A 14,692-nucleotide genomic window follows, 5' to 3' on the forward strand; every position below is an offset into this window, starting at 1 on the left:
AGCTGTACATTTGTGATAGGTGTACTTTACTGTATATATATTATACTTCAATAAAAACTATTTTAAATTAAAAAAAAAAAAGTGCTGAAGGGACCCGTGACAGCCACTGCCAGGCTTCAGGGCACAAACCTGGGGACAGAGTGAGTTTGAGCCACTCCCCAAAGTAGAGGAGACCAGAACAGACTGAGCCTCTGGAACCTGGAGCAGAGAGACAAAGAACCCTGGGAGCTCTCTGGGACCAAGACAGGTCCTGCAGCTCAAGAGCCAAGAGGCCCAGAGGACTATTCCCTAGCCACTTCAACCCTCCTTTAACAAAAGATCCTAGCAAACCGAAACTCACTTCCAGGACACACACACACACACACACACACACACACACACACACACACACGCTGCTCAGAAACCTAGAAAAGGATGACCTCGTCAAAATGTATCATTTGGCATTAACAATTCATCATTTTTTTTTAAAAGCAGAACAAAGCAAAATTAATTCTATTACTTCAAGGAATTGTGGACTTAGAATGAAAGACTAAAAATGAGACTATTTCCAATTCTGGAATAAATGATGGGTGGTGAGGGCACACCATGTAATTTGACCCCAAGGGACAGAGCCTCTGTCTTACTGATGTCAGTTGTGGTAGAAAAGGCTTTCTTTTCTTTTTTTTTTAAACAAGTACTTCATGACCCTCCGTACCAGGATTCCTTACCTGATGACCCCAGGGCTCCAGAAAGCTCTTTAGTCCTAGGTCATGGCCCTGGCCAGGGAGCAGACTCCTAAACAAACCACTTAATACAACCGCTGAGATTAAAGAGAGATTATACCCAGAAATCTCAGGTTCCATAACTCAGAGGGCATCGAGGCCATCCAGTAGAGAAATTTCGTTTTAGACTACTAGCTCTGAACAGCAAACAGGCATAAAAAATCAAATGAAGTGCTTATTTAATGTCTTTCTTTGTTCTTTAGTCGGTTCATTTCTATTGCTCTGTCTTCAATTTAACTGCTTCTCTCTTCTGTCATTTCTAATCTGCTGTTAAGCCCATTCAGTACATGTTTTATTTCAGATACATTTTCAGTTCCAGAATTTCCATTTGGTACACTTTTTATAGTTTTTATTTCTCTGCTGAGATTTCCTATTTATTTAATTATTACAAGCATATTCCTTTATGTCCTTGAGCATAAAGGAGCTACTTAGAAATCCTTGTTTACTGGGGCACCGGTCTGGCTCAGTCAGTGGAGCCTGTGGCTCTTGATCTCGGGGTCCTGAGTTTAAGCCCCACATAGGGTGTAGAGATTGGTTAAATAAATAAAACTTAAAAAAAAAAATCCTTGGGGCGCCTGGGTAGCGCAGTCGTTAAGCGTCTGCCTTCGGCTCAGGGTGTGATCCCGGTGTTATGGGATCGAGCCCCACATCAGGCTCCTCCGCTATGAGCCTGCTTCTTCCTCTCCCACTCCCCCTGCCTGTGTTCCCTCTCTCGCTGGCTGTCTGTCAAATAAATAAATAAAATCTTAAAAAAAAAAAATCCTTGTCTATGAATTCTAACATCTGCCTCTTCCTGGGACTGGTCTCCAAGATTACCTTTGCTCTTGAGCCCAGGTAATGTTTTCCTCTTTCTTCTTATGTTTACTAGTTTTGGATTACCCTGGACATTGGAAATATGTTGTAGAGACTCTGGGTTCGGTTACACTTCCTGAAAGAGTGTCTGTTTGTCGGCTTGACTACTGTGTTGATTTGGCTGTGCCCAACCGCCAATGCGGTCCTCCCTGCAAGGGACAGCAGCCGCCTCTTTGGCCAGCTCTTCAGCCTTGGCTGGGTCGCTTAGGGTCTGTCTCACACATGCACAGTTTAGGGGCCAACTAGAGATGTGACGGTTTATACGCTGAGCTTGGGGCTCCCACTTTGTGGCTCTTCACTTTCCAGGTGCTGCTGTGGTAGCTCTGAACTCTGTCCTCTGGTTATTCAAGCCGGGGAGCCTGAATGTTTACTGAGTTTTAGCCCTGTCATTGGAGGTCCCCTGGGGCTTGCCCTGAGGCTGATAAGCCGTGAAACTTGAAAACCTGTCCAGCGCCTATGCCACTGTCCACGTGGCTCCTTCTTCCAAGCTTTCCCCTGCTCTTTGGTGCCTTCACGCAGTTGCTCTTCATCATCTGCCCGGCATACGGAGCTGTTTTCTACGGGAGGATTGGGCTGGTAAGAGCAACTCTGCCATTACAAGAACCCAAGCCTTGGGGTGCTTAGATAAAAATGCAGTGTCAGATGCTGTTCCCAGAGGATACTGACGGAGCAGGCTTGGGGTGAGGCCCAAGAAGCCACGTCGTCAGCAACGCTGCACTGATCCCACTCTGAGAACCAGCACGCGGTTCAGGGCATTCCTGAGACTTTCCGTCTCTGTTCAAATACTTCCTGTCATGTTGCTTCCTTCTTATTTATGCGTATACTCACAGAACACTCTAACTTAAGCTATGTTTATTTACCACAGAAAACCAACAAACAAGGCACCCTTAACAACCAGTGTTGGTGACACAGCAAAGCACAGATCCTCACGGAGGAGCGTAAGCTCGGGCTTCATGCGGTGGCCTGCAAGACACGTCACAGAGCCACGGGAATGGCGGGAAATTCCACACAGAAGGAACTGAAGCCATCAGATCAAGAGACAGCGGGGTTGTCCTTTAGAAGAGGGCTTAGAGAGAAGGTTCCCTTCAAGACCCCAATGCAGTGAGTTCAAAGAAAGACAGAGCTGGACTCCAGTCAGATCAGCAGGGCTTGAGAAAGTCTGCAAACTGAATTGTGGTGAATTCTGCCCCCTGCCCCCTTACAGTGGACTAATTTTAAGCCTCTCAAGGACAGACCACACCTACTTTTTTACCACTACAAGCTCAGCATCAGCACACTGCCTGACAGACTACGCACTCAATAAGTATTTGCCAAGTGAATAAAAGAAAGAAATTTTCTGGAGCCAGAGGTTATCAAGTGAGTAACACTGGTGAAAAGGCATTAGACATCAGAGAGAACAACCTCTCCTATGGGGGCTCCATTGGGAAATAAAACCAAAACAGCCCTAAATGGTCAGTAATTGGACACAACCAAATCTGGAAGACGGCAAGGCTGGCCTCCCTCGATTTTCCCACCAAAGGGGAGTGCTCAATTCTTGCACTTATTTTTCTCATACACATATTGCAGGTACACTTACTGTAGAATTTTCTCGCAGTTCAGAATCTGTGGACAGAAGGCTCAAGTCACTCAGACAAAGTGAGTGATTTGTATCCTGTGAAAGAGAAAAAATTCTAATTAACAAAAAAAAAATCAGGATTAAAAATCAGGATTACAGTAGCACAGCATGTCATAAAACACTTGATCACAATGTCCCTACAGTTCCAAATGTCAAGATTTGTTACTTGGAGCAGTAAAAATCATCCAAAGCAAGGACTATGTGAATTATTTTAATTTTTAAAATCCTGATATTCTTAGAAGACTGTCTTATATTTCTTCAAGATGATTAATAAAATAGTTTAAGAATTATCTCATGACTCAGGCTCCAGAGTAACAAAAGCTGTAATAATATGAAATCGATAATAGTTGTATAATTGGTCTTATCATTTACAAAGTGACTGCACATGACCTCATCTGCTATTCATATGACCCTGAAGTATTATTTTATATTCCCATTTTAAGTATGAGAAAATTAATGCTAACAGTGGCAGTGAACCGTACGAAATCATAGAGCTAATTCGCAGAACACAAACCCAGTGCTTCTGATGGGAACTCCATCTTCCACTGTTTCACTGTGTCCCCAACATCTCAGGTTTTCTCACTCAGCAGTACTGAGGATTTACTTTTTTTTAAAAGATTTTATTTATTTATTCGACAGAGATAGAGACAGCCAGTGAGGGAGGGAACACAAGCAGGGGGAGCGGGAGAGGAAGAAGCAGGCTCATAGCAGAGGAGCTTGATGTGGGGCTCGATCCCATAATGCCGGGATCACGCCCTGAGCCGAAGGCAGACGTTAGCTTAACCACTGTGCCACCCAGGCGCCCCAAGGATTTACTTTTCAAATGCGACTGCCTAGGCTAACTATGAACTCCGGATTCCTAGAATGCCAGCTGCATTCACATACTTTAAGTGGTAACCTGCTTACCTCATGGATCAGATGTTTCCATTCATACATGCATTCAACAAATATTCACGGAGCGTCTACTATGTATTAGGCACTGTTCCAGGCCCAGGGATACAAAAATGAAGAAAACAAGGTCCTCGCCACCATAGAGCTTACATTATCCCCAACGAATACAAGATGATGCTAAGTGCTAGGGAGGATAAGAATCGGGAATGCTGGGCCAGGAGATGCCCTTTTATTAGATCCGGAGAGGCCTGTTAGATAAGCTGGCATTTGAGCAGATAATGAAGGAAAGAGAGCATGGACCATGCACAAATCTGGGAAAAGTAAAAGTGTTCCAAGCAGAAGGATCAGCAAGTACAAAGGCCCAGAGGCAGGAATGGGCTTCCCTTGTCTGAGGCACCACGAAGAGGACAGTACAACTAAAGTGAGAGGAAAAGAAGTAAATGAGACCAGAGAAGTGACCAGACCAGAATCTATAGGGCCCTATGGGCCACTGGAAGATTCTGACTTCTGCTCTAAGTGAAGCAAGAAGCTACTGCAGAGTTATGAACGGAGGACAGACGACACTTGCCTTATGGTTTAGAAAGATTGCTCTGGGTGAAATATGTAAACCAGTCTACATCAGGGCAGGGTGGGAGTAGGGAGAAGGGGAAAGGTGTGAGGAAGATCACCTAGTGGTTACTGCAGTAATCCAGACCAAAGGCGACAGCAGCCTTCACAAAGTTATCAGAACTTGATCAGACTCTATGTATATTCTCATGGTAGAGCGAACAGACTTTGCTGGCAGATGTGGGACATGAGGGGGAGAAAAGAGGTATCAAGAACAGCTCCAAGACTTTTGGCCTGTGCCACTAAAAACACAGAGGTACCACTTACTAAGGCGGGGACCTGGAGGTAGAGGAGGTTTGGACAAATCAAAGTTGAGGACACCGAGGTTTTCTGGGTTGAAGAGGGAGGCTGAATGTATCGATCTTCCTCAACTGACAGTGCAGCTACTTCCTGATAACCCCAGCCTGAGTCGAAAACACACTGAACACCTAACCTTCCAAACATCACAGCTTAGCCTAGCCTACCTGAAATGGACTCAGAACGCTTACATTAACCTATAGTTGGGCAAAGTAATTTAACACAAAGCTGATTTTATAACAAAGTGCTGACTAGCTCCTGTAACTGATGGAATAATGTACTGAGAGGGGAAAAAACAGACCGGTTGAATGGGGCTGGAATAGTTGGAAGTGTTACCAGTTGTTTACCCTTGTGATCGCAGGGCTGATGGGGCTGTGGCTCGCTCCCACTGCCCGGCATCGCAAGACAGGATCATACAGCGTAGCGTACTGTTAGACCGGGAAAAGATCCAAATCAAAATTCAAAGTATGGTTTGTACTGAATACATATCACTTTCACACCCATAAAATCAAACCATCCTAAGTGGGGACTGTCTGTGCAAGTCTAGGAGTTCAGCAAGAGATCCAGGCTAGAGATCTTCATTTAGGACTCAGAGGCAACCTAGATGGCACTGAAAGGCTGAGATGAGAGGAGCTTCCGTCCAGTGGGGAATGAGCTGCGACCCAGAGAAGACGAGACCTGAGCACCATGCACTGGGGCATCCTAGGGCTTAGGGGCTGTCACCAATTAAAGTGTCCTTGGATTGTCACATGAATGAGAAGATTGATCACGACTTAATACAGGTAGCTTAGCAGACAAAGACTCTCAGATCTTAATACTTTTATCTGGTTTTCCAGAAGAAGAAACTGAGGCACAAAGAAGCCATTTGCCTACGGGCATCCATCTGATCAGTAGCAGGGCTTGGATCCGAATTCAGGCAGCCGAGCTCCACAGGCCACAGCCTTCACAGCTAATGTTATTTTACCTCTCACAACACGGGGTCGAGAGCCAGGCTCTGGAACCAGACTGCCTGTCTAAATTACAGTGATCACAAGCTCTGGGTGCTCAGGCAAGTTATTTAATTTCTCCTTGTCTCAAAAGTTTCATTATCAGTAATGGGGGGCTAATAACAGTACTGACCTCACAGAGCTCTTGTGAGTGAGATAATCCACATAAAAGCACTTAGCATGAATTTGGCACAAGGTACACACTCAGCAAATGTTAGTTATTATTACTAATAAGATACAGGGGCAGAATCTGTTTGAAGGGATCCTTTGCTGTTTAAAAATTGGAAACCACAGAATTAAAGTATGCTGTCTCTCCCCAAATCAAAATCATATTACCTACATTAAGGAAAAACCTCATTTTTCAAAAAGAGGTCAGTGCGCTTCAGTTCCTTTATCTATGAAAAAGTAAGATAATAATAATACTCACTTCCTAGGTTTAAGAGACATACATAAGTGCCCAATACGTTAGAAGTAAAAACAGTAGGGGTGCCTGGGTGGCTCTGTCAGCTAAACATCTGACTCTTGATTTCAGCTCAGGTAGTGATCTCAGGATTGTGAGATTGAGCCCTGTGTCAGGCTCCACCCTTAGTGGAGTTCGCTTCTCTCCCTTTCCCTCTGCCCCTCCCCATGCTCCCTCTCTCTCCCTCAAATACACATAAATAAATCTTTAAAAAAAAAAAAAAAAAAAGAAGTAAAAACAGGAAATTTCTCCCAGGACCTCTCCAGAATGGAGCTGCACAGGAGAGGGAAATATGGTAGAGGGGCTTGGCAAAGAACAACTGTCCAAAACTCTGCAGAAGAATGTTCCGTGGTTCAGCATGCCCCATCAGTGGCTCTCAAACCTTCTGGCCTACAGACAATTCAAAAGGGCAAGGAACCTTCCAGATTCTGTCTGGTTCTCCAATGATAGATTAAACATATGTATGAAGCAAAGCATTAAGTTGTGTTTCAAACTCAAGTACAGATGTACCATCTCGTAGACACAACACAAATGAGAAAATAAGACCCTTTTAGAGCATCTGGCTGACCCACCTGAGACCTCTGGTTACAAAGCACTTCTTGCACCATATCTGACAGAAAGGAGGCAGAACCAAATCAAGAGCTGAAGAAGCACAGGGCGCCTGGTGAAATTTCTGGCTTGCACCATGCCGTCACAAAGACACATATTTTGACCTGATTTCTTCCCTCTCACTGACGGATACGCAGAGAAGACGTTTTGACCTTTTATTTTGATATACAAACAACTGTTGCTGTTCTATGTTGCCCAGATCAAAACAAGAGACAAAACACCACGCACCTCTGATCCACTGTGATTTGGAAGTGCGTTGTATGAGTGTCCTTTGTTGTCATGACCTTTCATGTGACTTTTGAGACTGTATTGAGTGCTAAATGTTTTCTCACAGCCATTACTGGGGCAGAAAAAGGGTCTTTCACCTGCAAGAATGACAAATAGTGTTAATATTTCCTTAGTCATTGCACTGGCTTCAGACATCTACTTTTCCCTAACAGAGGGAAGCAAATATTCCTATGAGGTCTCAGGGAATAGTCGTTATAAGTTGGACAAATTACATGTTAACCATCTCAGTCCTAAAACTGAATGTAGAGCAAACACAGCCTGCCCCTGGCAAGTTTAAAGAGAAGATTAGTTACCCCCCTGCCCCAGGTTCTTTTGAGAATCTCTGCACTGGTTTCATTTCTTAAGGCTGGATTCCTGAGTTCAACCTTTAGATCCTTTTGCCTCTGAAAGAAACTCAAACATTATAGGTGAAGGCTAAGCTGATTAGGCTTGCTCCCTCCACGAAGCGCCACAGGTCCCAAAAGAAACACAGATATTTACTGGCTTGATGAAGATTAAAATAAAAACTACGAATCAGCCTAAACTCACCAGTATGTGTACGGACGTGAGTTTTAAGGTGGTGGCTTGCTGCAAATGCTTTCCCACAGCCATCATGATCACACCTAAGGATGTTGTTTAAGCAAAAAGAAACAGCAGTCATTAGGGAAACAGGTCTTTAACTTCAACATCTCTTATAAATACAAGCTCAAACTAAAACACATGTTCAGAACACTGAGATCTGATGGAGGAAATTGGTTTTAGAGATGGGAAATGAAGACAGGTCACTGGAAAAAGGGACAGATCTGGGAACAGAGGGAACTGATGGTCCAGGATAAATATTTCTTGTCCTACAAGTAAGTCACATGTTGAGAGCTCTGACAATAAAAGCCTTTTGGTGAATTACTTAACAGAACTCTATTGACGATCAGAGCTGATACGGAAAATTTATAGCCAGTGGAATACTAGGAATGTCAACAGTGGGCACAGAGGCTCTCACAGAGGCAGGAGCCTAAAATGTAACACCAAAAGAAAATCAGTCCCAACTATGTTGACCGTACAATATATAATGTATAATGGCTGTAATGACTTATTTATAATCTTCAGTGTCAAGATCCACGTCTTTCTCTTTTACTTTCTTGATAACCAGAGCTGGAAGTGATCTCTCCCTCCTGAGAACTCCTGAGACATTTATCTATGTGCCTCTTTTATGGCATCTGTCATTTCTAATCTTACTTTATCTCTACGGGTATACATTTGTTATCTGCTCTCCTAGATTATAAACTCTTTGAGGGCAGGGTCCAAGCAGTCCTTTACGTCGCTGTGGTTCTTGCATACAGCACACATTCAATAACTACATGAATGAATGCATCTTCTTGCAAGCCAAAGTACTTCATTTCTTTCCTTTTTTTTTTTTTCTTTCAAGATTTCATTTATTTATTTGACAGCCAGCGAGAGAGGGAACACAAGCAGGGGGAGTGGGAGAGGAAGAAGCAGGCTCTCCACTGAGAAGGGAGCCCGATGCAGGGCTTGATCCCAGGACCCTGATCACGCCCTGAGCCGAAGGCAGATGCTTAACGACTAAGCCACCCAGGCGCCCCAGAAAGTACTTCATTTCTTTAAATAGAAAGCTTCTCTGGAGCATTTTACTTCGTAATTATATATGATCATGTGTCTAAAGTCCCATCTAATATTCAACAAAAATTAGCAGTTTTAATCATCAAAAAAACGCATGTGATTGAATAGAAATTAAGAGTCCCCTCAACAGCCCTATGAGGGGAAAGGTAACCCAAGCTTCGCAGAATCTGGGACAGTAACCAACTAGAATCTAAACACTTTGGCTTTTTGGGGTGCCTGGCTGGCTCAGTTGGTAGAGCATGCGACTCTTGATCTTGGGGCTGTGAGTTCAAGCCTCATGCTGGGTGTACAGCTTACTTACTTACTAACTAACTAACTGCTCTTGCCGTTAGATGTGCTATGACTCAGGAATGAATCTTTAATTTTTTTTTTAAAGATTTTATTTATTTATTTGACAGAGAGACAGCCAGCGAGAGAGGGAACACAAGCAGGGGGGAGTGAGAGGAAGAAGCAGGCTCATAGCGGAGGAGCCCGATGTGGGACTCGATCCCAGAACGCCGGGATCACGCCCTGAGCCGAAGGCAGACGCTTAACCGCTCTGCCACCCAGGCGCCCCTGAATCTTTAATTTTAAAACACCATTCCATTCAGTTGATGTTTAAGAGTTGACTGCCCCTGAGGACAGGGGCACCGTCTAAGGATCCTGATAAGGAGACGAGTGACTCGAGAGGGGAAAGGTAGCATATTTGATGCCATGTACATAACAGAGATCTCTCCTGCCACAATTCAGAGACAATGTTTATGGGCAATTTTCAGTAATACATTTATATTACATCCAGGGGGAATCCTTACAAACTTATTATCTTATTAAAAAAAATATCATATACTCATCCCAAAGTTTTCTTGAACCCCTACTAGATGGCCAGAACCACACTCTATGCTATGAGCAGAGAGGAAGGTAGATGGTACAAGTCCTTCCTTTAAGGTTACACATTTACACGTGGATGTATTAAATACACATACATGCACATGTATATACAGATTGAAATACGGACAAAAATGGATGCTCCTATTCGTGTGTGTAATATACACACAAGGCAACAACTAAACAAGCAACAAAATAAAATACTTGCATTCTTACCCCTCATCTCCCCTTTCGATTTTTAGGTAGCCCTCCCTTCCGCTGTGCTCAAAGTCGTTTGGGCACCTCGGTCTCATGTACTGTCTGGTTACCTGTGGTTCTTTCTCACTAGACTACGTACCCAAGAGAAGAGCGTGTGTCTTAGTATTTCTCTAGCACCGATAAAAGTGCCCCCCACCTTAAGTGAGTTTCAACAAATGCTCACTGAAAAAGGGAAAGCCTGAGGCAGAAATGCCATCATCAGAGTCCAGAGTAAGGATGCTCTTAGAACCCATCACCACTCCTCCTGTGTGCAATAGCTGCTTGCAGCTGCCAAAGAACTAGTGGAGAGAATTTTCTTTCCGCTCTGAAAAATGTCAGGGCCCATGAAGACACCCAGCTGCAACCTGGTCGGCAACAAACAGGAAACAGTAAGACTTACCGAAATGGCTTTTCTCCTGTATGGGTTCGAATGTGCTTCCTCAGATCGCTGAGTGTGGTGAAGTACTTGCTGCAGCCTTCGGATTCACAGTTAAACGTTTTCCCTGTGTGAAGCCTCTGATGTGCTTTCAGCCTGCGAGACATTCCAGAGAAAAAGTCCCTCTGTCATTTGCATAATGTACGACAGAGCCTCCGCGCCCGTGTCAGCTTCATGTGCTTCAGGATCCAGTGTGTAAGAATTCTATGTCCACAATATATTAGTATCCCCAGTGTTTTGCTTGAAGAGAAATTCAGAGAAGTATGTAGCCTAGTGGCAGGAGTGTGACTGTGCAGCCAGACTGCCTGGGACTCAAATCCTGGGCCCACTTCCTACTAGATGGGGGGGCCTCGAGTCAGTTACACAACCTCTCTGTGCTTCCACTTACCCATCAGCTCTGTGAGGGTTAGCACTCAGAACAGTGCTCAGCACACGGTGAGCGCTTCCCAAGTGTTAGCTAGTGCCACCTTTGTTATTTTACACCCAAAGTTGAAGACTAATAGAGGTCTTCTGATTCAAATGGTGTAAAAGAGAACTGGCTAACAAGTGGTAGGAAAAAAGTTATCTTCAAGGTGAAGAAGGAAAGAAAATGACAGCAGCCTCCGCACAAGACCCTGAGCCAAGGGGAGGCAACAGTACAAGTATTAAAATCCCCAGGCCAGTATGTCACTCCGGGAGAAACAAATCTGAACGTGAATGTACTATCCTTTTTATTTTTATTTATTTTTTTAAAAAAGATTTTATTTATTTATTTGACAGAGAGAGAGAGACAGCCAGCGAGAGAGGGAACACAGCAGGGGAGTGGGAGAGGAAGAAGCAGGCTCCCAGTGGAGGAGCCTGATGTGGGGCTCGATCCCAGAACGCCAGGATCACGCCCTGAGCCGAAGGCAGACACTTAACGACTGCGCCACCCAGGCGCCCCTGTACTATCCTTTTTAACCAACCCCATATACGTCAATCTTTAAGTAACAAGTTCCTCCAGTGCATTTTAAACAGTTGAGAGCGCAGCTGTGCTCTTTACTTTACTTTATTTTTTTATTTTATTTTTTTAAGTAGGCTCCATGCCCAAAGCGGAGCCCAGCACAGGGCTTGACCTCACGATCCTGAGATCAAGACCTGAGCTGAGACCAAGAGTCGGAAGCTTAACCGACTGAGCCACCCAGGCACCACCCCCCCCCACCCAAGCTGTGCCCTTTAAAGCGCTGGAAGTACATCTCCTTCTGCACAGGGCAAGGAGAGGGCTCTGCAATCACAAGGTCAGGGTCAGGGGTGGAGAAGAGGCCAACCTGTACAGCGTGTTGAACGCCTTCTCACAGCCCTGCACGTCGCACTCAAATGGCTTCTCCTTCGTGTGCACTCGCACATGGATCCTGAGGCTGTAGGAGGTGAGGAAGGCCTTGCCACAGCCCTCCTGATTGCAGACAAAGGTGTACTCTCCTCGGTGAGTCTTCTGGTGGGTGCGCAGGTTGCCTGCTGTGCTGTAGGTACGGGGACAGCCCTCAAAGGTGCACTGGTACCGCTTTACCTGGCAGACAAACACACCTCATCAACAGGAAAAAAAGAGCTGCCGAGGGCCTAACTCCCCCCAGAGCCTGGCTCCCAGGAAATGTGGACGACACACACAGGTTCATATCACAAACACAGAAAACAACCTCTAACAACAAAGCGGGGAAATCTTCCCCTTGATCACGTCACGCCAGAACAACAAATAATAAGTCACGGGGATGAGATAAGCTTGTTGGCAGGTGAATATCCTAAATGAATATAATAAGGGGATTTTCAGACTCTAGTGTACATTTAGCATCTAAAGATGGGCCCATACTGTTACAGCTACCTATACTGAAATAACATTTTGGTTTGGTTTTGTTTTTTTAAGATTTATTCATTTATTTTAAAAAAAGAGAGAGAGAGAGAGAGACTGAGACTGTGTGTGCAGGGGAGGGGAGGGACAAAGAGTCTTTTTTTTTTTTTTAAGATTTTATTTATTCATTCAACAGAGAGAGAGAGACAGCCAGCGAGAGAGGGAACACAAGCAGGGGGAGTGGGAGAGGAAGAAGCAGGCTCCCAGCGGAGGAGCCTGATGTGGGGCTTGATCCCAGAACGCCGGGATCACGCCCTGAGCCAAAGGCAGCCGCTTAACGACTGAGCCACCCAGGCACCCCGGACAGAGAGAGTCTTAAGCAGACTCCCCACTAAACGCGGAGCCTGACACGGGCCTCGAACTCATGACCCTGAGATCATGAGCTGAGCCGACACCAAGAGTTGGACGCTTAACTGTACCACCCAGGCGTCCCCTGGCTTTGTTTTAAGGCTTGATTAAACACCCTGCCTTATGGCACCCCACCTTGATTGGAATTGACCAATGTTAAACTGAGCCTAAAATATCCTGACATTGATATACTCAGTCATCAATCAGTATCTCCCTAGCATAGTTTCCACTGTGAAGTTTCAAGTCTATGAAATGAAAATACTGTATCATGAATTTCTCAGAGTAGTTGCTGGTATGACATTTCTCAAAATGCCAGCCTCTCGGATTCACTTTCACCGCCAAACTTCTTGAGAGGGTGGCATACATGTGTGCCTCCATCTCCCTCAATGCCCACATATTGCTTAACAATTTGGCAAGCTGGTTTCACTGCAGGAAATGATTCTCTTGCACTTCCAGTGGCCAAACCCTTCCAGAGTCCTCCTCCATGTGCCTTTACTTATTTGCAAAACTCTCGCATCGGTGATGCCCTCCCCTCCTGAAAACTTGTCCTTCACAATACAGCAATTCCACAGGGCTGTGTTTATCTTCTTCCCGGAGCCACACCTTTCCCTTCACCTTGATATGTAGGTTTATTGTAGAACTTATCTCTCCCCTCCCAGGCCCTCCCATGCCTGCCCCAGTGCAGGGGAAGCAGATTTAGACATGGCGGGAGAAGAGTGAATTTCTGGCACTTATGTTCAAGACCTTCTCTGCAAGTCATTTTGCTTCTCTGAGCCTCAGTTCTTTATTTCTCAAATGATACTAACGCCTGCCCTGCCTCTCCCATGGCGCCGTGGAGTGGAACGAAATGAGATCAGACACTTGTGAAAATACGTGTGAAATGATCTGATGCTGTACACACCAGGGTGCAAGTATTGTTTACTCTTCAGCTTTCGTGAACATCTCCATCCTTTGACCCGACCTCACTCCAAAGCCTCAGTCCACATCTCCAACTACACTGTTAGTATTCATTCCACAGTTACTGAACTATCAGGTCGCAGGCAGCAAGCTAGATACCGTATCAGATAAACAAGTGAACAAGACAAAAATCTCTGCTTTTAAGGAGTGCCAGTTTTAAGGAGGTGGATGTGCACAAATTATTATAAACCGCGCTGAGCCCGACAACAGATATGTGCCCAAGGTGCCTGGGGAATAGAAAAAAGGGAAACCTAACCCTTCTTGGAAAAACTGGATGTGGTAAAGGCTCAGAAGCTGAGGTTCTCTCTCTGAAGTGTTTTCTCATTTGTCTGTTTGTTTTAGGGATAAACTGAAAACATGTTCCTCAGACAAGGCAGGAAGAGAAGGGCATTCCAGAAAGAGGTGACACAGTAGTTGAAGCATCTGACTTCAGCTCAGGTCACGATCTCAGGGTTGTGAGATCGATCCCCACATCCGGCTCCCTGCTCAGCATGAGTCCGCTTCTCCCTCCCCCTCTCCATCTGCAACCTCCCCTTAAAAAAAAAAAAAAGAGGTGACAACTTAGGAACTACACGGAAAGAGGACTAAGTGTGCTGGTACAGTGAACCACAAACATACCTGCAGTATGTTAAGAGGCTGGAAGGAGAAGGATCTAGAAAAATAAGGCGAGGCCTCCTTAGTCAAGCTACAGAGTAGAGGAATAGGACAATGGGGACTCACCAATGGGTTTCAACCAAGAGAGCAACATATCAGATCTGCAGTTTAGGAGAGATCCTTCTGGTAGCCTAGTGGAAGGTGGACTGGAAGGGTAAGAGAACAGAAGAAGGCACAGAGACTAAGAGAAGAGGGACCACGGTCCAGGAAGAAGGGGAATGAGAAGAACCTGAACGGGGAAGTGAGAGATGACAATATGAGAGATGAATTCCAAAGAAATTAAAGGGGGAGGAATGACTGGCTGTTGTGGTGCTGAGAAGAAGGGGTCAGGGAGAGGCAAAGTCGAGGTTAAGAGT

The 14,692-nt window shown here is 45.0% G+C and overlaps 1 protein-coding gene across 4 annotated transcripts in view; it reads right to left on the reverse strand.

The window, feature by feature from the left end:
- The window catches only part of MTF1 (metal regulatory transcription factor 1), a 37,290-nt gene that overhangs the window by 8,581 nt on the left and 14,017 nt on the right, over nt 1-14,692 (reverse strand). For 3 of the 4 annotated variants that reach the window (XM_034649534.1, XM_034649544.1, XM_034649549.1), the window contains exons 3-8: nt 11,803-12,041; nt 10,481-10,612; nt 7,894-7,967; nt 7,306-7,442; nt 5,370-5,450; nt 3,190-3,264 (exon numbers count right to left, since the gene is read on the reverse strand). In XM_034649534.1, the coding sequence (XP_034505425.1) occupies nt 3,190-3,264; nt 5,370-5,450; nt 7,306-7,442; nt 7,894-7,967; nt 10,481-10,612; nt 11,803-12,041 (738 nt within the window). The remainder of the gene's footprint in view (nt 1-3,189; nt 3,265-5,369; nt 5,451-7,305; nt 7,443-7,893; nt 7,968-10,480; nt 10,613-11,802; nt 12,042-14,692) is intronic. The other variant, XM_011230624.3, reaches the window with a different exon arrangement.

This window comes from Ailuropoda melanoleuca, chromosome 2 (genome assembly GCF_002007445.2).
Source record: "Ailuropoda melanoleuca isolate Jingjing chromosome 2, ASM200744v2, whole genome shotgun sequence".
NCBI classification, from domain to species: domain Eukaryota; kingdom Metazoa; phylum Chordata; class Mammalia; order Carnivora; family Ursidae; genus Ailuropoda; species Ailuropoda melanoleuca.